Below are 20,820 nucleotides of genomic sequence, written 5' to 3' on the forward strand. Positions count from 1 at the left end.
TTAAAGATATAATCCTTCAGTTATCATCGCATGGGGAGGCGAGGTACTGTACACACATATGCCATTGTTTGGGTGCTAAGAAGGAGTGGTAAGATGAGAATGCGTGTGGGAGGAAGGTGGATGTTGAGATGGTCGATATCGTGGTTGGCGGAAGTTCGTTTGCATTTGAGGTTGTACTGGGCGATCAGACTATGCGGTGGTGATCCGAACCTTTTCTCCAAAGCATCGCACTGTTCCTCAATCGGTCCCGCAAAGGCATTGTTGCCTCCGTTGTTGCAAGAGTGCCATGGTTATTGTCGTCGTGGTCATGTCTCGCTTATGCCGCATCGCGCTTGCCGTCCTTGACCTCCTTCTGTGTGTCATGTCAGTCCTCATGTTGCCCATATTCGAACTTCACAGAATTATTTGCAACGTACCAACGCCCTCATTGTGCCGTGAAGCGCATGCCTGTGGTTTCTCCTGAACTTGGGGTCGGTGCCTTTGAGCGAAGGGTATCGGTTGGTCTTGGGCTTCTTGATACTGTGGGATATCCACCGTCAGCGCGCTCGCTCCATTTTCAACAATGTTCCCCTCGATCTCTCGTATGCGCGCCTCCTTTTCTGTATGTGACGAGATGCTAGGGTGGTGTGGATGTGGTGTTATCGTACCCGTTCCTGTGCGCCTTCTTCGACTGGTTATGCTGGGACGAGTTCTTGGATTCTATGCTGATATTAGCATCTCATCACCACGCAGATTTAGATATTCGGTACTTACTGGCCATTGCGACGGTGTTTCTGCTGTCGTGTGATGGAGGGAATCGCCTTCTCTTATGAATGTCGCAGTCATTTCGATGTCGACCAACCCACCATCGAAATTCGCTAGCGCCAAAACTCGTGATGCCTCAGGCCATAGATCTCTGCATGACTCGTGATGCTATCCCGACTCGAGGTGCATGTGACATAAACGAGGAGACGGTTTCCAGCGCACGTTGCAAGGTTCCATTCTGCTACTACATGTCCTATTTGCGCCAGAAGAATCATCATGCAAAACTATACACAAGTACTACAATCGCATCCTCGCACTACCCCTCATAGGACCTACTCCGCTCGAATAGTCCTTGATACACACCTCACGCACCAGGAGAATAGCTTACTTAGCGTGAGCCTTAGCCATGGTGTTAAGCGCACTACCATTCTTGAACCACTCAATCTGCCCCTCATTGAACGTCTGGCTGAGCGAGACATCGAACGCCTGACCACCAGCCGCAGGGTGTACTCTCAACGTCATTGGCTTACCAACAGCCAGCTCTGTGATCAACAAATCGACCTTATCATCTGGCTGGATCTTGTCGTAGTCCTCTGGGTTAGTGAAAGTTAGGGGAAGCATACCCTGCTTCTTCAAGTTGGTCTCGTGGATACGGGCGAAGGAGCGGGTGATGATGGCCAGACCGCCTAGGTGGCGAGGCTCGAGAGCGGCGTGCTCACGGGATGAGCCCTCGCCGTAGTTCCAGTCACCGATAACGACCCATTTAATGCCTTTGCTCTTGTAGTCACGGGCAGTGGCTGGGACAGCATCCCATTCGTTGGTTGTGGAGTTTTTGACTGAAAGACTCATTAGAAATCTTTCGCCTCTCATGCAGATATAGGTGATCACTAACCTTTGTTGGCTTCGCCATTGGCGGAGTTGATAGCACCGATAAGCATGTTGTTCGAGATGTTGTCGAGATGTCCGCGGTACTTCAACCAAGGACCGGCCACTAGACATGATGTTAGCTGCCGCCTTTGGCAGGTCTGCACCACTGCACTTACTGGAGATGTGATCGGTTGTAGTCTTGCCCTGAGCCTTGATGAGAATTGGCTACACATCGTCAGCATTAGCCCAGACTCCTCGTAAAACTGATGTACGGCTTACCAAATCAGTAGCATCCTTGCCATTCCACGCGTCGAATGGCTGGAGGATTTGAAGACGGTCCGAGTCGGGGGACACGGCGACTTGGATGGAAGAGCGATCTTCTGGGGGTGCCTGGAAAGTATCTTGACCTGGGTCGTAGCCACGAGGAGGTAGCGCCTCACCACTTGGCTCAGACAGCATGAATTCGTTGCCTTGGCTATCCTTCACCTTGTCGGTAAGAGGGTTGAAGTCCAAGGTACCGGCAATAGTCATGGCCAAGACCATATCAGGAGAGGTGACGAAAGAGTGGGTGGCTGGGTTGGCGTCGTTGCGGCCGGTGAAGTTACGGTTGTAAGAGCTTATGATGGTGTTGGCCTCTCCCTTCTTGACGTCGCTATTTACTCGATTAGAACAGCCGTTGGTAGGTTATACATTTGACGACTTACCGACGATCCCATTGTCCAATGCAAGGTCCACAAGCGTTGGCCAAGACGACACCACCGAAGTCCTCAAGGGTCTTCATTTGGCCACTGTGACAATCATCAGCATATGTCAACAGTGCTCCCACATTTCATCCACTCACTCTCGCTCAATGGTAGCACGGATCTGCTCCGAACCAGGCGTAACAACAAACTGCGCCTTGGCCTTGATACCATGGTCCAAAGCATCTTGAGCAATCGAAGCCGCACGGCTCATATCCTCGTACGAGGAGTTTGTGCATGAACCGATCAGGCCGACCTTCACCTCTTCCGGCCACTTGTTGGCCTTGACCGCCTCCTTGAACTTGCTAATGGGTGTGGCGAGATCGGGGGTGAAGGGACCGTTGATGTGGGGTTCGAGCTCATCGAGGTTGATCTCAACCAACTCGTCGTACTCGGCGCCCTCGTCCTCGCGGAGGTCGGCGGCGTAGGAGCGGGCGAAGTCGCCGATGTCCTTGCGTTTGGTTGCACTATTCGTAGAGTCAGTTGTGCCTCTTTGTGCTCTCGTATGTGGGACTGACGTACGCTAGATAATCGTACCTATCACAGTGGTCAGCATACGTTAAAGACAATGGCTTGGTTAAAAATTCTCACATGCGATCACCGAAGGGAAAGAGGGACGTAGTGGCACCAATTTCAGCGCCCATGTTGCAGATGGTACCCATGCCGGTGCAGCTCAGGCTGTCGACACCAGGACCATGGTATCTAAGAGGTAACCGTTAGCATGAAACGCACCTTCGGGTCGTGAGAACCACTTACTCGACAATAGCGCCAGTGCCACCCTTGACGGTAAGGATACCAGCGACCTTCAGGATGATGTCTGCAGCATGTTAGCTTGTTGAGACGTCGAAGTCATCGTCCTCTGTACATACCCTTAGGTGAAGTCCAGCCGCTCATCTTGCCAGTAAGCTTGATACCAATAACCTTCGGTGCCTTCAACTCCCACGGCAAATTGGCCATGACGTCGACAGCATCAGCGCCACCCACACCGATAGCAGCCATACCAAGCCCACCAGCGTTAGGAGTATGTGAGTCAGTACCGATCATAAGACCACCAGGGAAAGCGTAGTTCTCAAGCACGATCTGATGAATGATACCAGACCCAGGCCTCCAGAAACCAATGTTGTATTTGGCGCAAGACGAGCTCAAAAAGTCGTAAACCTCCTTGTTGATGTCCTTCGCGCGCTGCAGATCCTTCTCCCCACCAATCTGTGCCTCGATCAAATGATCACAGTGCACGGTCGTAGGTGTGGCCACGCTGGGCATACCCGCACTCATGAACTGCAAGATAGCCATCTGTGCCGTGGCGTCCTGGCAAGCCACTCGGTCGGGTCGGAGCTTGAGGTAGCTCTTCCCACGCTCGATTTCCTGGCCATGAGGATCGTCCAGGTGTGAGTAGAGGATCTTCTCGGCGTATGTGAGGGGCCTGTTGAGCCTTTGTCGGACAATGTTCAGGTTCTCATTCATCTTGGCGTAGTTGATGTAGTGGCCTTTTTCCCAGTTCGTCATCTCGACCTTCTTGCTCAAGGGCGTGTCGGCTGGGGTGGCGAAGGTGCGGCGGCCGAGCGCGCGCGGCTGTGGTATCGATCATTAGCATGGTGTTGTTTCCTCGCCATTATGGAGCTCCATTGCGGGCATGGCATACCAATTGCCGCGCCGCAGCCCGTGCGGACAACATGATGAAGACGACCTGATCTACTCAGATGTGTGATGGAGCTCGGTCACGCTAGATTGGAGGTCCAGCCGTCAATATAGAGCAATAGGACGGTGGAGACGGTTGTTGTGGTGGAAGATAAGGTGATGAAAGCAGAGGCGCAAGGTCAAGCTCTGAACGTTCTGACGATTGAGCCTCGGATGATTGGCTGGACTAGGCGAGTCGGAAGCGTGTGGCTGCCGGCGCTGGGCAAAGCAACTGCAACCCACCTTGATACTTTTTATCGTGAGCAGCGTAGGTCGAGCAGAATAACGAGTTCGCTGTTGTACAGATACCTGCCAGCTTTCGACGGCCTACATCGTTGCGCCAAAGGCAGCACAACACGCAATACCTGTCTGATTTCCTCTTCACCAGCCAGCCGGTCATCCGAAAAGTGCCCGCTGCGCTCTAACAACCAATTTCTTGCGCGCCGAAATTCGGACTGCTGCAGGAAATCTTCGTCCACACTACCGCGCACAGACCTCGCGATAATACCACGCGACAACCAATTTCTTGCCGTCCAGACCACGACCGACTCGTGCAGCGCTCATTGACCGACGTCGGCGCCAATATGCCCTCCATACGAGGCTCTCAGTCCAAGAAGAAGACTCGGCGTCATACCCGAGATCTTGATCAGGTTCATGCGGATATCCAATCCAAGAAGCACCTTCAACAGTACCACGACACCAAGGCTCCAGAGGATCTACCGGGGTTCGGTCAGTGGTATTGTGTGGAGTGTGCAAAGTGGTTTGAGAGTGAATTGAATTTCACCAAGCATGGAAAGGGCAAGCCGCATAAGAGGCGGGTGAGGCAGTTGAAGGAGGAGCCATATAGTCAGAAGGAGGCCGAGGCTGCGATTGGGCTGACGACTGACAATGGGAAGAAGGAGAATGTTGATGAGGTTATGGAGGTCGAGATTGAGTTGGAGGATGAGGTGAAGTGAAGTGAAGTGGACAGGATTATTGGAAGGCACGATGGACGACACCACTTCATGATCTTGCACCATGACAAGGCACCATCCCGAGATATTTCGATTGCCGTTTGCCAGGCGGTCGTCAGTGGAGGACTGCGTGCACTATGCACCCTGCTACGCCAACAGCCATCAGAAACAACGCAACGTCGACTTCGCCTCTGGTACGACGATCCTCAGGTTCTGCAGGTGGCGAAACCCATTGAACCTGCTCAGCATGTTCCGTCAGTGATGGCTGTATCCGTTCAGTATCCGAGCAAGCACTCTCCGCGGGCTCGAAATCTTTGGACCCACGGTGAACTTTCAGGGCCGTCTCTGATCTCGACTCACAAGCTGGGAAGCCCAGTGCAGTTCGAGATCGTGAAGGAAGCTTTGGTGGCGGCGAGCAGTCATTCAGGACCATCATCTTTTCCTCCCGTAGCTCATACCACAATCCAGGAGCGTCGAAAACATCCAGCGTCACCTTTCGTGTCGCTCGTGCTGGATCGCCAATCGCAACGTGACTGGCGGGTACGGACTTCGTGACCACCGCACCTGCGCCGACAACAGCGCGCTCTTCAATCGTGACGCCTGGCCTACGCTCTGGGTTAGCTTATTTATCCGTTCTCGTACGTCTGGGTAAGACTTACATAATGCAAGCGCCGGCCCCAACAAATACGTTATCCTCAATCGTTGTGCGGCGAGCCAATGCCGGACCCATCACTCCATCACGCTTACGCCAGTCTACTTCATGCTGGACGCTCAAGATCTGGACGCCGGGCCCTATGAAAGCACCATGACCGATCTTGACTGGTGCCTGTCGATCAGGGTTGTCGCTTATATAGACGTTCCGATGAACGTAAGCAGATGGCGCTATGTCCACGTTGCCATAGTCCACGTAGAATGGGCTCTTGACGAGCGGCGCGGCTGTCCCACCAGCAATATTGTGGAATGGTTCGATCAGTCTGACTCAATTTCGTCAGCGCTTTCCAACTGACCTCATCTTTCTCGGCCACTCACTTGTGCCATGCCGTCGCACGCTCTTCAGCAGAGATGGTGAGGTTTTGTGCATTGAACACGGCCAATGTAGCGCTGCAGCGTAGTCGAAGATATCTGTTCTCGTTGTCATTCCCTGAAAAGGAGTGCCAGCCATCGGAGTCACGAGGCGGTGATATAGCGGGACCCGACTCCACGACATCGTCGCTGGCTGCTAGACTGTTCTCCGCATCCTTCACAAACCCCCCAATTGGCGTGACAGCCGTCATATCCTTGGGCGAAGGTAGTTGCGCCATGAGAGCTGTGAGTCGTCGTTGGCAATGGTGTCGCAGATTGGCGTGGTATGAGTCTTGCAGGGTGGTGGTTGAAGTCATGATGAGCTTGTGCTGTGGTGCAAACAGGGACAGCAAGCGGCAAACAGTCCGAGCAGCAGAAGACGTGGTCATGAGTATAGGCAGGTCAGGCAATGCTTCGCACTTACCGTAGTCTAGGAAGTGACGCTGAGGACATGCACAGTCATACAGCGGAACATTGACTGCAGTTCTGGTGTTATGACGCGAGAGCAAGGCTAGAATGGTGAATGACGCTACACATATCTGGTCGGGGACATCGTGGCATCCTATCTAGCTCCGGAGGCTACTTATGTGCTCATCGGCTCGGTCATCAGCCTTCTCTGGTCGCATAGAAAGTCGATGTACTTCAAAGCCACCGCCACCCATTCCTCATATTGTCTTTCCACCAATACTCGGAGCTCTGCAAGCCTGGCGAGCCATCAGTGGTCCTCGATACTCAGACTCGACAAGTCAAACTCCTTTAAGCCCGATGGAGTCCGGCCATGCATGTCGTAGAAAGCCTTGCGCTCGGGATCCTCCAGCGTCTCGCGTGCCTTCACAATCGCCGCCCAACGACCTGGTGCGTCCGGATCATTCGGCAGGCGTGCTGGGTCGTGGTTTGGTGCAAGTCTCTGGCAGGCTCTGTACGAAGGTCAGTATCGTGGTTATGGGACAATATGAGGGATGGAGACTTTCTTCTTGCACGCAACCTCCATGTCGGCGGCTGGAGTCTCGGGAGTAATATCGAGGATACGGTAGCATAGAGGCCAATGGGATCTGTCTGGCTCGATCTCCTCTTCTTCGTCCTCGTAGTAGTCGTCACCTTCGTCAAACTCATTGTCCTCGCCATACTCTTCGCCCTCATCAAACTCATCCTCGTAGTCTGGTGATTCTTCCGGATCGTCGACAACGGAGCCTGAGCCGCGCTCGCTGATGTTTGAGGCTGCCTCTTCAGAGCTGGAGCTTCCTGGGTTGGCTTTGGCTGCGACTGTGGGGACTGAAGGTAATGGCTGATCAGCCCCTGGTACAGGCATAACAGTTACAGCTGCCGTAGTAGCCTCTCCATCAAATGTCTGCTTCCCATGCTTCGACGACTTCTGCTCGTGCTCTAGGAACTCCTCCCGATCACCACCTTCTTTGACAGCGCCCTTGCGAGCCTCATACATCAAATCAGCAATCTCACTAATCTGCATAATCTGCCTATCCCAAGCTACTTGCCGAGCATTGAGGGCCTGTAAGAACTCTCGATCACTTGCGCTCTTCTTTGGAATCTCCTCAATCTGCTCAATGCGGCGAGCGAGCTCTTTGCTCATCTTCTTGCTTTGACTCTCGATGTGGCCTAGAACATTGCCTTCCGGTGGAGCACTGCCTTGCTCGAGGTCAGATCGTAGTCTGTCGATCTGGGTTTGGAGCTCTCGGCTTTCTTCGACATCTTGTTTGATGAGCTCGCGGAGCTCGGCTGTGTTGGTTACCGTGAGGGACATGGTTGGTCAGAGGTTGGTCAAAGGTTGAATAGGGTGGGTTGTCACTGTCGCGTAGTGGAGTCGATTCGGTTGATGAAGAATGAATCGGGGGGTGGATGAGCTGGGAAAGAACTACACACTGGTGGCAGTCATGCTTATATAGCCGATCACTTGAATGAATACCTGATGTTTCTCCTTGACTAGAATCTAGCTGACAATGTAGCTCACGCGACTGAAGCAAGCTCACGTCCAGTTAATGTGTCGTCATGCGCCGCCACAGCATGATTGACCTAGAACAGACTCTTCATCAAGTCATGGTCATTGTCTGCAATGGTTCTTGAGACCGCCGCTATACGGACACCGATTTCACCGAGTAGTCAGCTGCTTGACCCTCCGTGTAAGCTGCTCCAGCTCATCAGCCGTCTGGATGTTGTCGTATGCCGTACGCTTCTTCTCGTCTCCTAAGGTCTCGCTGTACAAAATTTTGAAGTCGGCAAAGCGAGCAGCAGCATCCTCGACATCTCTGTTTCTATCGGGATGCAGCTGCTTCATCATGTCACGGTAGGCTCTGTAATATCATCGTTAGCGTGTTTACAGACGGAAACGTCCACAAAAAGCCCCTTACTTCCTGATCTCGGGCATCGTAGCGGTTGGTGGCACACCGAGTGTGGCATATATGCCCTCAGGGTCGTCGCGAGATTCGAATAGGCCTTCTCCGCCGGCATCGCAGTCTACTTCATCGTCGACGTCCTCCCAGTTAGCTGTCAGCTGTGCTGTATCGACGTGCTCGGCTGGGGCTTCCGGCGAGATGAAGCTTACGTGCGATATACTTTGGTGCTCCGCAGCAAGACCGTGCCCCAGGATAGGGGCAGCAGCAGCTGGCGGAGTGACCGTGATAGTAGGATGCTGCGCGGCTGATTTGGGAGCCCGGACACCAGAAGCACAAGCAACACCGCCCTTCTGCACTACCTCAGCATCAGCTCTATGGGCTGCTTCTTCCAGTGAACCCAATCTCTCAGCCGCCACCTCATCCGTGCCAAACTTCTCCTCGAATTCCTTGACGAAATTAGAGGTGAATTCGGCGATTTGATCACCAAGCATGAGAAGCTCATTGAGCAGCTGCATAATCTGCTTCTCTTCTTTCGACGGGCGATCAATCTCCTCCATCTTCTCCAGCTGCTGGCTGTAGTCTGTGATAGCAGCGCGGGACCAATTAATGATAGCTTTGCGGTCGGCTTCTGTTATCTCTTCTGCATCAGCCGACAGAAGACGGTTAAATCGCTCTTTCTCAGACTTGTAGATGGCCTTGTCGCTCGTGACCTGGACACGAAGTGTTTCGAGGGCGAAGGGATTGGACATGTTGGTAAGGTGATATGTCGTAATGGGCGCGGGTTTGTTGTGGGGTTCTTGGGTGTAGGTCAAGATCAAAAGGGACGTCGTGGGAGTAGCTAGAGGTCGAGGCAGGTAGGATGATGTTGGTACTTGTAATGTACAAATCTGCGTTGGTCATGACTATTCTTCACTACCTGATGATGGCGCCATCTAGGTCGCCGTTCTTCACCTTTGACTCGGACAGATTACATGCTGCTAGTGCATGCTTCATGGTAGCGACAGGAAGAGGTTCAGCATGCGAGGATAGTTCGGCGTACCAAGTCCGGTAACCGGGTCCCAGCCAGGCGCACAAGAAAACCCTTCCGTGCCACATCCTGGGTTTGTGCCATTGACAATGTCGTTGAGCACCTCAGGATGCTGATACAACACCGGATTGATGAATCCCACAGGTCCCTTTCCGACTTTAATCCGCTCCTCATTGATCCTAGTGACTAGTGCCGCAAAAATAGGTGCAGAGGCGGAAGTACCGCCCGAGGTACGGAATTTACCTGCCGTATAGGTAGCAATATTGTCGCCATTGGCTGCCACATCCGGAATACCCCTGCCATTGCGATTATACAAGCCGGCCGAACCATTGTATTGGCCGTTGTAGTAGTATGGGTATGGTGGGTTGTGGTCCGAGAAATATGTAGCCACAGCCGAAGATTGATAGGAAGGGATGGGAAAGATGTTGCTAAAGCCTCCTCCCGAGCTGTAGGCAGATCTGTAAGGATGTCCAGCGGGGTCGACGACAGCAGACTCGGGCTCGTAGACCGTTCGGCCTGGATATACTTTAGTGCCGCCCACGTTCGTGAGCCATGGACATGAGTTGGGTTGAGTAGGGGAGAAGACGGTGCCGTTGTTCAGACAGCCGTTGTATGATCCATCCCCTGCATAGCCACCGACACCAGTGTCTCCGCTCGCAACAAAGATTGACGTGCCTTGGAGGCCGAGCTTCAAGAACTCTGGGAGATGTATTAGCACTCGTAGACAGTCAGTACGGTCCCATCTTACTTACCATTGCATTGCCGCTGCTGGTAATACGCTGGCAGATCTTGCTCCTGCTCGCCGTATGAGATCGAGATCACGTTAGTTGGTTTGTATACTCCACACATGAGTGGGCCTTTATAGCCATTGGTATTAGGATCAGGGTACGTGGGATCGAGCACCGGATCGTTTCCAGTCTCGCCATAAGCAGCATAGGTGCAGTAGGATCCATCGAGAGCGTCAAAAAACGTGTTGAAGATGCCAGTAGTGGTACCGTTGCCGCCGTTAGCATAGTAGGGGTCGTCCACTTGATAAAGGGTAGTGGCTACGAAGAAGTCGTGTCAGCAATTTACATATCTCCACGTGTGCTAGTGAGAAGATTGGTACAACCAACGTACTCTGTGGATAGATGATCGGAATAGCGAGCTCGAAATCGAGATCGGACTCGCCACCAGCATTACTGACGTTAGCAACGGGAGCCTGGCCACCATCGATGGAGTCGAGGATTGGGTGAGTGCCGTTCGGAATGTATGACGTGAAGTTGGTGTAGAAGCTATTGAGGTCTTGTTGGGCGTAGGCATTGCCAGTCTCGAAGATGCCCATGGAGTTATTCGGGCTGACCTGAGCATCTGGCGAAAGTGACTTGAAGTGGTACAGAGCTTGCAAGCATGCTGGAGTGATGACCTGATCACACGTCTGGAGCTGTGTGCTTGGGTTGGGCATGTGAGGAGCTGGTCGATTCTTGGGTGGCTGCCATCCACCTGGCGCTCCTCCCCACCCAGGACCTTCACCCCAGCCTTGTCCAGGCTTGCCAGGTCTGAAACTCCGCTTCTTGAGCTCAGATGAGTGGACTTGTATACCTTTGACACCTGGCGTGATGTAGTCGATGTGTTGTGAGAGGTGTGATGGAATGTGATATTGGTCGCAGGTAATCATGGTACGACCACTACTTTCATGGTGGTGTTCGTGGTACTCTGTCTGCAGTAGATCCTCAAGATCTGACACACTCGCGTCAAACGCTAGCCAGGCCTTGTTATCTGTGTGGGTAATCTTGTTCTTAGCAATCCGTGCTGTCTCGGAGACCCAGGCCAGAACCTCGTCTACGGCGTCTGCAGATGGCTGAAACGCTTCGACAACTTCGTCCGATGTCCTTTATGATGTCAGTCTCGTCTTTCAGCAGACTACTGAAACGTATCGGACTGACCAATGCCTGCTATAGTTGGTTGAAGCTGGATGGGCTGCTTCCATCAGCCACGCTTCGGCACTTTTCAGAGCATCTTGGTTCTGCTTGAGGCCTATCCGAACAGGCACTTTGACGTGGGATGAGACCCGATCCCTTTTGACCCAACGACCAGTACTGGCAACATCTCGCTTCTCGTGCACCACGTGAGTAGATGAAAGTGCTCTTGCAGCCACGCAGTCTACTACGACGGCAGCGAGAAATGGAAGCGTAAGAAAATGCATCTCGGCAAGCGTAATACTCACAATAGCAATGTCAAACAATGGGTGCACCAAGCATACTTATATTACACCACAAGCATGCCGCAAGCACGGAGTCCTGGCATTGGCACAGCCAAATACGACATCATCTTGCGATAAGATTGGTGCGGTCGTGACTGCTAGATGGTATGAGCTGCCATGTTTGTACAAGTGCAGAATGTAGCTGCATGATCGGCGTGCTGGGCAGGGTGGGATGAAGAAGTGGAGAGACGATCCAGGTACATGAGATAGTGGGATGATATGAGCCAGGCGAAGGCCGAGGGTGGAAGGTAAATTTCCCTGTGGATATACTGCAACGCTTCGTCTTCCAGCGTCTGTTGATGCCAGCAGGTCGATGGTCGCCGTGGAGAGTTGTTCTGCACGAAGAGCGAGCCGTCTAGGCTATATATCATTCGATTGAATGGGGGCGCTAGCGGCTGGACCGCTTTCGAAGTGAACGGTCGCCATCAAGGTTATGCAAGATATGCTTGATATGGCGACACAAAGTGAGTTGACGTATGGCATGATACCATTGATGTCTAGCAATCGTCCTACTGTACAGGACGTAGTGTCGTCGCTGCAGTAGATATGTGCATCAACTGCGCTGTCAGCTGATGACGCAGCCTTGGCCTGTTCGCGAATTTCACGATCTGGCGAAATCACAACGCGCGCTGCTGTCTCACCTCTCTTTTTCCCTCCTCTCCTCTAAGGCACCCTTCCGCTCGCGCTTTCAGCTGACTGCTATTGCTGGCACAAGACATCGCTACTGAGGTGAATTTAGCCATTCAACCTTAGCCGACAGCCATCAGTTATCTGCCTGTGATCCCACCCACAGTCTCCCACAAAAGCGTCCAAACAGAATACTCAACCGGTCAACACCAGCATCAGCAGCTTCTACACCGCCCAGAACACGTATTAGTCCCCTGCCGCTTGTTGTATCTTACACATCTTCGTCTACAGCCATGGCACAGCCTACACAGCTCGCATGTATGTCACACTGCCATGTCGCACACACTCATAATACTAACACTAAAACAGTCCGCACGAGCAAGCAGGTTGGCATTTTCGACGCCGCCCCTGTTTACGAGAAGCTGCCAGGCTTTCAGGTCCCCGAGGGTAATCTCCGATGCTGTGTCTACTCTCCGGATGGTCGCTTCTTTGCCTGGGCCTCGCCCGAAAAGGTCTTTGTCGTGGACGCCTCAGTCGGCCACGTGGTGACCGAGCTGCCTGCTGATAATGTCTACGAGCTCGGCTTCTCGCACGCCGGCACGTACATCATCACGTGGCAGCGACCTTCCAAGGACGAAGACGGCAATGCAACCAAGAACCTGAAGGTCTGGCGCACAATCGACGATCAGGCCGGCGAAGGGGGTGCAAGAGACGTGGTCGGCAAATTCGTGCAGAAGAGTCAGACGGGCTGGAATCTGCAGTATACCTCGGATGAGCAGTACTGCGCACGATGCGTCAACAATGAGGTACAATTCTACGAGAGCAAAGACTTGGGCACGGTATGGAATAAGTTGCGGGTGGAAGGTGTTGCGGACTTTGCGTTTGCCCCGGGCAAGACACATTCGGTTGCCGTCTTCACGCCGGAGCGCAATGGTCAACCTGCCTCTGTCAAGGTCTTCCTCGTACCACAATTCAATGCACCTGTGTCGCAGAAGACATTCTTCAAGGGCGACAAGGTGCAGCTCAAGTGGAACCAGCAAGGCAGTAGTGTGATCGTCTTGGCGCAGACAGAGGTCGACAAGAGCAATAAGAGCTACTATGGCGAGACGAATCTGTACATTCTGAGTGCAAATGGTGGATTTGACTCACGGATACATCTCGACAAAGAGGGTCCCATTCATGATGTCTCCTGGTCGCCCAACTCGAAAGAGTTTGGCGTTACGTACGGATTCATGCCTGCGAAGAGCACCATCTTTAACCAGCGCGCTGTGGCCACGCATAGCTTCAACCTTGGTCCACGAAATACGATCATTTTCTCTCCTCACGGACGCTTTGTTATTGTGGCCGGCTTCGGAAACTTGGCTGGTCAAATGGATATCTATGACCTGGAGAAGAATTACGAAAAGGTCTGCACTGTCGAGGCGAGCAACACAAGTGTCTGCGAGTGGAGTCCGGACGGTCAGCATATCCTTACTGCTACTACTAGCCCGCGTTTACGCGTCGACAATGGCATTCGCATCTACCACGTCGCTGGTGGATTGATGTACAACCAAGAGATTACCGAGCTCTACCACGTGGTTTGGCGACCACAGCCAATATCGCAGCACCCGCTTGGCAACCCGGCCCAGTCTGTACCAACGCCACACGCATCTGCTTTGGAATTTCTTGGCAAGGTCAAGACACCATCGAAGCCTGCTGGAGCTTATCGTCCACCTGGCGCTCGCGGCACAGCCACTCCACTGGCTTTCAAGCGCGAAGATGAAGGCGGTGCAGCATTCGTTCGCGAGATGATGTCCGGCAAACAGCCGGAGTCGAATGGTTTCGGACCAAGCGCTAGGCGTCGTGCGGTCCCTGGAGCCGAGGCGACCGAGGCCAGTGTGCCTGGTGCAGCACCAGGTGGAGGTGTCGCTCTTACTGGCGAGGGAGATGAAAACCTCAGCAAAGCGGCTTTGAAGAACAAGAAGAAGAGGGAGGCAAAGAAAGCCAAGGACGCCGAAGCCAAAGCGTCCAGTCTAGCGCCGACCGAGAACGGTGCGAGTAGTGCTCCTACGCTCAATCGTAGTCCCGAGCGCAGGGACCGGCCTAGGAGTCAATCAAAGGCTGGCTACGAGTCGCCACAGCCACCATCGCGGAAACGTGATGGTAGCCGACAGCGTGGCCCACGTCTCGACACTCAAGCTCAGCCACCCAACCCGTTCGCCAACGGCCGACCGGGCACAAGCAGTGGCAAGGCAACGCCAGCACCCGTAGCCGCTCCCACGCCTCCACCACCGGCTCCAGATCTCACTGTTACCAGCCCGGGCACTGGCTCACCTGAGGATAAGAAGGTCCGTTCACTGCTCAAGAAGCTGCGGGCTATTGACGATCTGAAGATGAGGCAGGCGGGTGGAGAGAAATTGGAGGGTACGCAGGTACTGAAGATCGGGACCGAGGAGTCGGTCAGGAAGGAGATTACTGCGTTGGGTTATACAGGGGACTAGAAGGTTTGACAGAACGCTGAGCCGGGTGGGCTTTGAGATCGTCGAGTCCTACTCAGGAAGGGTGAAAAGTAGGGAGCAGATCCCTCGCATTATCCTCCCACAGCTAGTAACTACCCATCGGCGACGAGTGTCAAGACCGACGAAGATCCATGTGGCACGACGTTAGTTCTCTCTGGGCAACATCGGGTCAGGCAAGCCAAGGAACTGGCTTTTGCAGTCTTCAAGGGCTCGAGGGTAATACTACGTAGAGTAGATAGATACACTCGTGAGAAGCAGATCTTAGTCTGTATACTCCCATCATCTACCCGTCCACTCTTGTGCTGCAGCTTGGCCTCACTCGTTACTGCCGTGAATGTAAATATCTTGCCGTTCCTTCTACGTTCGGGGCTGGGCCTCGGTAGGATTTGGAGCTCTATCTTCGTCCGGGGCTGATATCCTGATATTCACCGTCGAGAACGAGTATAATGTTTACGCTGTATCTATTATCATAGACGAGATATCTCACTCTTTGATCCTGCATCGATCACTTCTGCTAAGCTGACACATGCTCTCAACCTTACCACGCTTCTTCGCCACTTCCTGTCGGACCAAGTCTGTAACAACCTGTGTATCGAGGCAAAGACGGTCATTCCACGCCACTCAGCACAACATGGCTCTCAAGTTGCCTGAACTGCCAGACGTCGAACGTCTCAGTCCTCTGGTGCTACGTATTATGGGTGGCAATCCGAGCAAATTCACGTTACAGGGTAGGCTCAAGAGCTCAAGATCCCCTACACGACAGCCTTTGCTGAACTACCTCCCAGGCACAAATACATATATCGTTGGAACTGGCCCGAAGAGACTCCTGATCGATACGGGCGAAGGCAACAAAATCTGGCCTCGTAACCTCAAGAGGGCCTTGGCAGACGAGGGCGTAACGATCGATAAAGTCATCCTAACACATTGGCATCCGGATCATGTCGGTGGCGTGCCGGACGTACGTACCATCGCCTCGGGTGTCACGGTCTACAAGAGTCAGATCAAGCCTGATGTCGACCAAGAAGACATCCTGGAAGGTCAAGTCTTCAAGACTGAAGGCGCAACATTACGTGCTTTTCACTCGCCTGGCCACACCGTCGATCATATGGCTCTCATACTAGAAGAAGAGGATGCGATGTTCACGGGCGATAACGTTCTCGGTCACGGAACAGCAGTCTTTGAGGATCTAGCTACCTATCTTCAAAGCCTTGAACGGATGGAAGGTGCTTTCAATGGCCGAGCATATCCCGCTCATGGCGCCGTGATTGAGGATGGGAAGGCGAAGGTGAGGGAGTATATCGAGCATCGACGGGAGAGGGAGGAGCAGATCTTGGGTGCGTTGACAGAACAAGGTGGGGATGGGGTGAGTAGTATGGGAATTGTGAAGGTGGTGTATAAGAACTATCCGGAGCCATTGCATGTCCCTGCGGAGGGTGGTGTAGTGCAGGTGTTGAAGAAGCTTGAAGGTGAGGGTAGGGTGGAGCAGGTTGGGAAAGGGTGGCAGGTTAGACAGGGGCAGAAGAGTGCGTTGTAATAAGATCATACATATGAAGGGAGTACAAGGACTTAAGTGCCATCTTGGCTATCGTTACCTCCGTCCTTTCACGTGCATGTCGTCTTCTTTAATGGACTTATCTCTCGCAAGTAAAGTATACGGCGGATGGAGACAGAGATGCTGTCTTTGTTCGAACAATCGATGGAGGTTGAAAGGTTGTGACGACGCAATGGCTCGAGCTCTGAAATGGTTTTGTCAAAGGGTGGGGGAATTGGCGAGGGTGCATGTCACTTTTGTCCAGGCACCACCACTCGGAGCTGCATTCGCGTCGCATGTGCGACGAGTGGGCTGACAGCACATCTAGCCCTCCGATTCCCTTTCATGTCTTTTTGTGTATTCAACGTTCTTTACGACTGAACAATCGTGGCTTGAGCCGGTCTCGTCACGATGTCTGGAAATCCATTTCGACGTCAGCGACTGCCGGACGAGACCACCAAATATGAGGCCAATGGAGACATCTGTAAGCATGTGATAATGGCATAAGGTACCCTGAACCTGTCTGATCATGTGTATAGCAGCCGAGACGAAACCAAAGACAAAGAAGAAAAAGAAGGTTGTCATACAAACCCCGCCGCATTCGCCAGACGAACCCAAAGCGAGCATTCCTCGGAGACTGTCAGACGGCTTGACCGGGTCACCTCCTGCGCCGACGAGACGCCTTGACGACGACGAGTCGGACTCGATGGCAACGACAGCAGACTCGGACCTTGAGCATACTCTGCTCAACACAAGCCGAAATACTGGTCCACCACCCATTTCATTCGGTGTACAGTCCGGCTCGCGAGCACCGTACAATCCCTTCGCCAAGACTTTGGCCACAAGTGAAGCTGCGTACGGGAGAGCAGGGGAGCAAGAGCTGTCAGAAGAGATGCAGGAGGCCAATGGTGTGACCCCACGCAGCCAAGGCACGGGCAGACCAGCTTTGGACGTGGACACGTTCAAGAACATTCTCTTGACGGGAAGTGCCACACCATCACCACCCAACGGAGGTACAGCGAGTCAACGACCGCAGGATAGTAGTAGCAACACGGACACTTCGTCCGTATCAAAACAATCGATGTTCGACAACATGAATGAGCTTCACCCGGAGTCTCCAAGGACATCATTTGACGATCATTACGGTCTGGACGATGAGGACGACGGTGACGATGAGAACTCTAGTCTCATGGGCCCAGCCTCCAGGAGGCCCGTGGCAGAAGGTCCGCCAGCACCACCGAAGCCGAAGCATGGTAGAGCCTTCCCACAGACTGTGTCATTCGCGGACTTTGACGAGACCATTCCCGCGACAGACATGCCGACGCCAACTCGTTTACAAACTTTGTCGCTCAACGCCAATCCTTTGGACAGAGTGACAGCACCGAGATCGCCAAGCGATCTCAACAAACCACTGCCGCCTCCGCCGGCAGGACGGGTCTTAGTAGACGAAGCTTTGACTTCTACCTCACAGCCGATCTCGACCAATGGCATTGGAGTACCGACAGACGATGTAGAACCAACGATTCAGGTGAAGAAAGCACCACCGCCACCACCGATTGCTCGTCGGCGGGCACAGCCAGACGCAGAGACCCGCCGAGCACGAAGCGATTCCAACCTTTCCAAGAGCTCAGCACAAGCTGCTGACGCGAACACTTCACTCGAGAGCCAAGGACATAAAGCACTGGCGCCACCGCCACCACCTTCACGAAGAGCGCAATCTACACGGTCACAGTCACCTGCTGCAGAGACGTCGCCTTCTCCCACGCCATCAGTTACTAAAGGAATGCCGCCTCCTCTGCCACGCCGTATGCCATCGCAGCGCGGTTCGTCGGCTGTCCGGACTTCCTCGAACGCCTCTCGCGTGAGCTTACCACGGAGCGACTCATTCACAATGTCAGCCGCGCATGGTAACGCGCCTCCTGCGCCACCACCACGACGAACAGCAGGCAGTAAGCGAGACAGCATGGAGAACGGACCACCGAACTCGATGAGCAATCGTCGGCCGAGTCACGAGAACCGGCGGTCAAGTGGACAAAGTTTTGGAAGTGATCGAGAGCCTTCACTGCACAGTCTGCAGCAGGTGCAGGAGCCAGAGCACGGTGAAGACCTGTCTCCTGCGGGAGGTGAAGTCAAGTCCACTCAGCCAGATTACCTTGCTGATCTGGATGCCTTTCAGAAGGAGATTGATGCGTTGAGAGCACAGGCTGCACGCAATGGCTGAGACCATGCAAGTTTATGCCTCAGTATGGTCATACTAGCCAATGCTTTAGACGGTCTACTTGCATGTCATCGAGACGAGCAATAATGTCCAGCCTCGCGATGAGCTCTCCCCGCATGCAAGCAAAGATTGCTATCTATCTTGGACTCGTCCGAAGGATCAGCAGCCATGCCACGAGGTTCAAATACCGCTGCGCATGGCCGGCAAGCGATTGTGCAGCAGTAACTAACCGGACGTGGGGATTTTGTTGGCGATCGCGGGGTTGACGTGGGTCTTGCTGCGCGGTACTGGAGAACAAATAACTTGGCAACCGACATCTATAAGAGAACAATGCTCAGCAGCATGTTCCACAGACCTACCAAGGCCATCTAGGTCCTCACCGCCGATCATGGACACCCACATAGCAGATGAAATGCTCAAAGAGCTCGACATTAATGAGATCACGGTCAAGGCCAATGATCGCGCCGCCGAGCGATACGAGATTGACCCAGAGGCTGAGAAGAAGCTTTTACACAAGCTGGACATGCATATCCTGCCAGTACTCTGGTTTTTGTACATGCTGGCATTCCTGGACAGGTCGAACATTGGCACGAATTACCACACATCTCATCACGTCCTTTCACCTTACTGACTGCAAGTATTCAGGCAATGCAAAAATCCAAGGCATGACGAAGGATTTGAAGATGACTGGCAACGACTACAATATTGCGCTGTTCATCTTCTTCCCAAGCTATATCATCTTCGAAGTGCCCTCCAACATCCTGATCAAGCGGCTTGCTCCATCAACCCTGCTCTCTGGCCTCATGTTCTGCTGGGGCATTATCACGATCGCACAAGGCTTAGTCAAGACCAAGGAAAGCTTGTACGCCATGCGCTTCCTTCTTGGCTTCTTCGAATCGGGCTTCTTCCCAGGTAAGTAATCAGTGGCTGCAAGACTGTCGATGTTGTCCAATGCATTCGCTGATCTTACCCTCGTTGGGATCAAGGCTGCGCATATCTGATCTCGATGTACTACAAACGCTACGAGCTGCAATGGCGCTTCAACATCTACTTCACCGGCTCCATCATCGCGGGATCCTTCAGTGGGTTGCTGGCTTATGGTATAGCGCATATGGACGGTGTGCAGGGTTACGGTGGCTGGAGGTGCGTACAGCATAGGGTGAGATGGTGACCAGAGCAAGCATTGCCCTATTCTGAGGTGGTGACCATGCCTCAGACATGGACAGTGCTTGCTCTATGCTACATCTCGCAATCTCCCCTACATTCAAGGAAAATTAGACTGATCTGTCTCTACAGGTGGATCTTCATCCTCGAAGGCATCTTCACAGCCGTTGTTGCTCTTTGTGGGAAGTTCTTCATAGTCGACTGGCCAGAGAAAGCCAAGTTCCTGACCGACGACGAGAAGAGACTCTTGATCGCCCGCCTCTCCGCCGACGTAGCAGACGCCAAGATGAACCGACTAGACAAGCCAGCCATGAGAAGGATCTTCACCGACTGGAAGATGTACGTGGGAACGCTGATGTACCTCGGGATCGTCAACACGGGCTACGCGACTTCCTTCTTCACGCCCACGATCTTGACTCAACTCGGCTATAAAGCTCAAGCAGCGCAAGTCCGCAGTATCCCGATCTTCCTCGTCGCCGCATTCTTTTGCCTCGTCACAGCATACTGCACCGATAAGCTGCGGCATCGTTACGCGTTCTGTATTCTCGGGATTTGCATTGCGACTACGGGGTATGCGATGTTGCTCGCGCAGGCGATGATTCCAGTTGGAGCGAGATATGCAGCCATCTTCCTGATCGTGACGGGAGGGTATATGTGTCAGCCTGTGACCATTGCCTGGCTGGCGAATTGCATGAGCGGGCATTACAAACGTTCCGTCTCAAGCGCTTTTCAGATTGGCTTCGGAAATCTAGGCGGCATCATCGCGTCAGACATTTTCATTACTAACGAAGCCCCTGGATTCGTGACGGGATACGCGGTCAGTTTGGCATTGATCTGGGTCACGGCGATTGGCTGCACAGTCCTGCTCCTTGGGCTGAGGCGGGAGAACAGGAAGCGTGAGCGAGGCGAGCGAGATTGGAGGCTCGAGACGTCCGATGCCGATAATCTTGGCGATGACCATCCTCACTTTAGATTCACGTATTGAGTGTTTCAAGCTGGTGTGTGAGAAGAGTTTATGCACAGCAGATCTATACAATCAATATACACGCCGAAAGCAAGGTAGCTTGTCATGAGCACATGTACACACACTCTTGTCTGGCCACCCGTGTGCTCGTTATGCTA

The 20,820-nt window shown here is 53.2% G+C and overlaps 10 protein-coding genes across 10 annotated transcripts; 5 read left to right on the forward strand and 5 right to left on the reverse strand.

The window, feature by feature from the left end:
- Positions 1-1,128: 1,128 nt before the first annotated feature.
- On the reverse strand, positions 1,129-4,026 carry ACO1 (Aconitate hydratase mitochondrial; the record flags this gene model as incomplete). The annotated part of the gene is made up of 11 exons (XM_064835324.1): positions 1,129-1,580; positions 1,637-1,735; positions 1,788-1,836; positions 1,891-2,263; positions 2,316-2,399; positions 2,453-2,818; positions 2,874-2,888; positions 2,943-3,053; positions 3,108-3,168; positions 3,221-3,923; positions 3,994-4,026. 11 exons carry the CDS (start codon positions 4,024-4,026, stop codon positions 1,129-1,131), a joined length of 2,346 nt encoding a protein of 781 aa, XP_064697259.1.
- A 586-nt stretch (positions 4,027-4,612) lies between these two features.
- On the forward strand, positions 4,613-4,984 carry LTS14_002619 (uncharacterized protein; the record flags this gene model as incomplete). Its single annotated transcript, XM_064835325.1, has 1 exon — positions 4,613-4,984. The coding sequence occupies one exon, from the start codon at positions 4,613-4,615 to the stop codon at positions 4,982-4,984; it is 372 nt and encodes a 123-aa protein (XP_064697260.1).
- A 112-nt stretch (positions 4,985-5,096) lies between these two features.
- Positions 5,097-6,360, reverse strand: LTS14_002620 (uncharacterized protein; the record flags this gene model as incomplete). The annotated part of the gene is made up of 3 exons (XM_064835326.1): positions 5,097-5,586; positions 5,641-5,955; positions 6,011-6,360. The coding sequence occupies 3 exons, from the start codon at positions 6,358-6,360 to the stop codon at positions 5,097-5,099; spliced, it is 1,155 nt and encodes a 384-aa protein (XP_064697261.1).
- Positions 6,361-6,758: 398 nt separating this feature from the next.
- LTS14_002621 (uncharacterized protein) lies at positions 6,759-7,802 on the reverse strand (the record flags this gene model as incomplete). Its single annotated transcript, XM_064835327.1, has 2 exons — positions 6,759-6,960; positions 7,024-7,802. 2 exons carry the CDS (start codon positions 7,800-7,802, stop codon positions 6,759-6,761), a joined length of 981 nt encoding a protein of 326 aa, XP_064697262.1.
- Positions 7,803-8,147: 345 nt separating this feature from the next.
- DNAJA3 (DnaJ subfamily A member 3, mitochondrial) lies at positions 8,148-9,140 on the reverse strand (the record flags this gene model as incomplete). The annotated part of the gene is made up of 2 exons (XM_064835328.1): positions 8,148-8,349; positions 8,407-9,140. 2 exons carry the CDS (start codon positions 9,138-9,140, stop codon positions 8,148-8,150), a joined length of 936 nt encoding a protein of 311 aa, XP_064697263.1.
- Positions 9,141-9,380: 240 nt separating this feature from the next.
- LTS14_002623 (uncharacterized protein) lies at positions 9,381-11,603 on the reverse strand (the record flags this gene model as incomplete). Its single annotated transcript, XM_064835329.1, has 4 exons — positions 9,381-10,117; positions 10,171-10,464; positions 10,538-11,289; positions 11,344-11,603. 4 exons carry the CDS (start codon positions 11,601-11,603, stop codon positions 9,381-9,383), a joined length of 2,043 nt encoding a protein of 680 aa, XP_064697264.1.
- A 977-nt stretch (positions 11,604-12,580) lies between these two features.
- Positions 12,581-14,767, forward strand: LTS14_002624 (uncharacterized protein; the record flags this gene model as incomplete). The annotated part of the gene is made up of 2 exons (XM_064835330.1): positions 12,581-12,605; positions 12,657-14,767. The coding sequence occupies 2 exons, from the start codon at positions 12,581-12,583 to the stop codon at positions 14,765-14,767; spliced, it is 2,136 nt and encodes a 711-aa protein (XP_064697265.1).
- A 649-nt stretch (positions 14,768-15,416) lies between these two features.
- On the forward strand, positions 15,417-16,319 carry LTS14_002625 (uncharacterized protein; the record flags this gene model as incomplete). The annotated part of the gene is made up of 2 exons (XM_064835331.1): positions 15,417-15,513; positions 15,571-16,319. The coding sequence occupies 2 exons, from the start codon at positions 15,417-15,419 to the stop codon at positions 16,317-16,319; spliced, it is 846 nt and encodes a 281-aa protein (XP_064697266.1).
- Positions 16,320-16,727: 408 nt separating this feature from the next.
- On the forward strand, positions 16,728-18,537 carry LTS14_002626 (uncharacterized protein; the record flags this gene model as incomplete). The annotated part of the gene is made up of 2 exons (XM_064835332.1): positions 16,728-16,800; positions 16,856-18,537. The coding sequence occupies 2 exons, from the start codon at positions 16,728-16,730 to the stop codon at positions 18,535-18,537; spliced, it is 1,755 nt and encodes a 584-aa protein (XP_064697267.1).
- A 385-nt stretch (positions 18,538-18,922) lies between these two features.
- On the forward strand, positions 18,923-20,683 carry LTS14_002627 (uncharacterized protein; the record flags this gene model as incomplete). Its single annotated transcript, XM_064835333.1, has 4 exons — positions 18,923-19,147; positions 19,173-19,446; positions 19,521-19,677; positions 19,831-20,683. The coding sequence occupies 4 exons, from the start codon at positions 18,923-18,925 to the stop codon at positions 20,681-20,683; spliced, it is 1,509 nt and encodes a 502-aa protein (XP_064697268.1).
- Between the last annotated feature and the right edge of the window lie 137 nt (positions 20,684-20,820).

Source organism: Recurvomyces mirabilis (assembly GCF_035927965.1).
Source record: "Recurvomyces mirabilis strain CCFEE 5264 chromosome Unknown scaffold_5, whole genome shotgun sequence".
Classification (NCBI taxonomy): Eukaryota; Fungi; Ascomycota; class Dothideomycetes; order Mycosphaerellales; family Teratosphaeriaceae; genus Recurvomyces; species Recurvomyces mirabilis.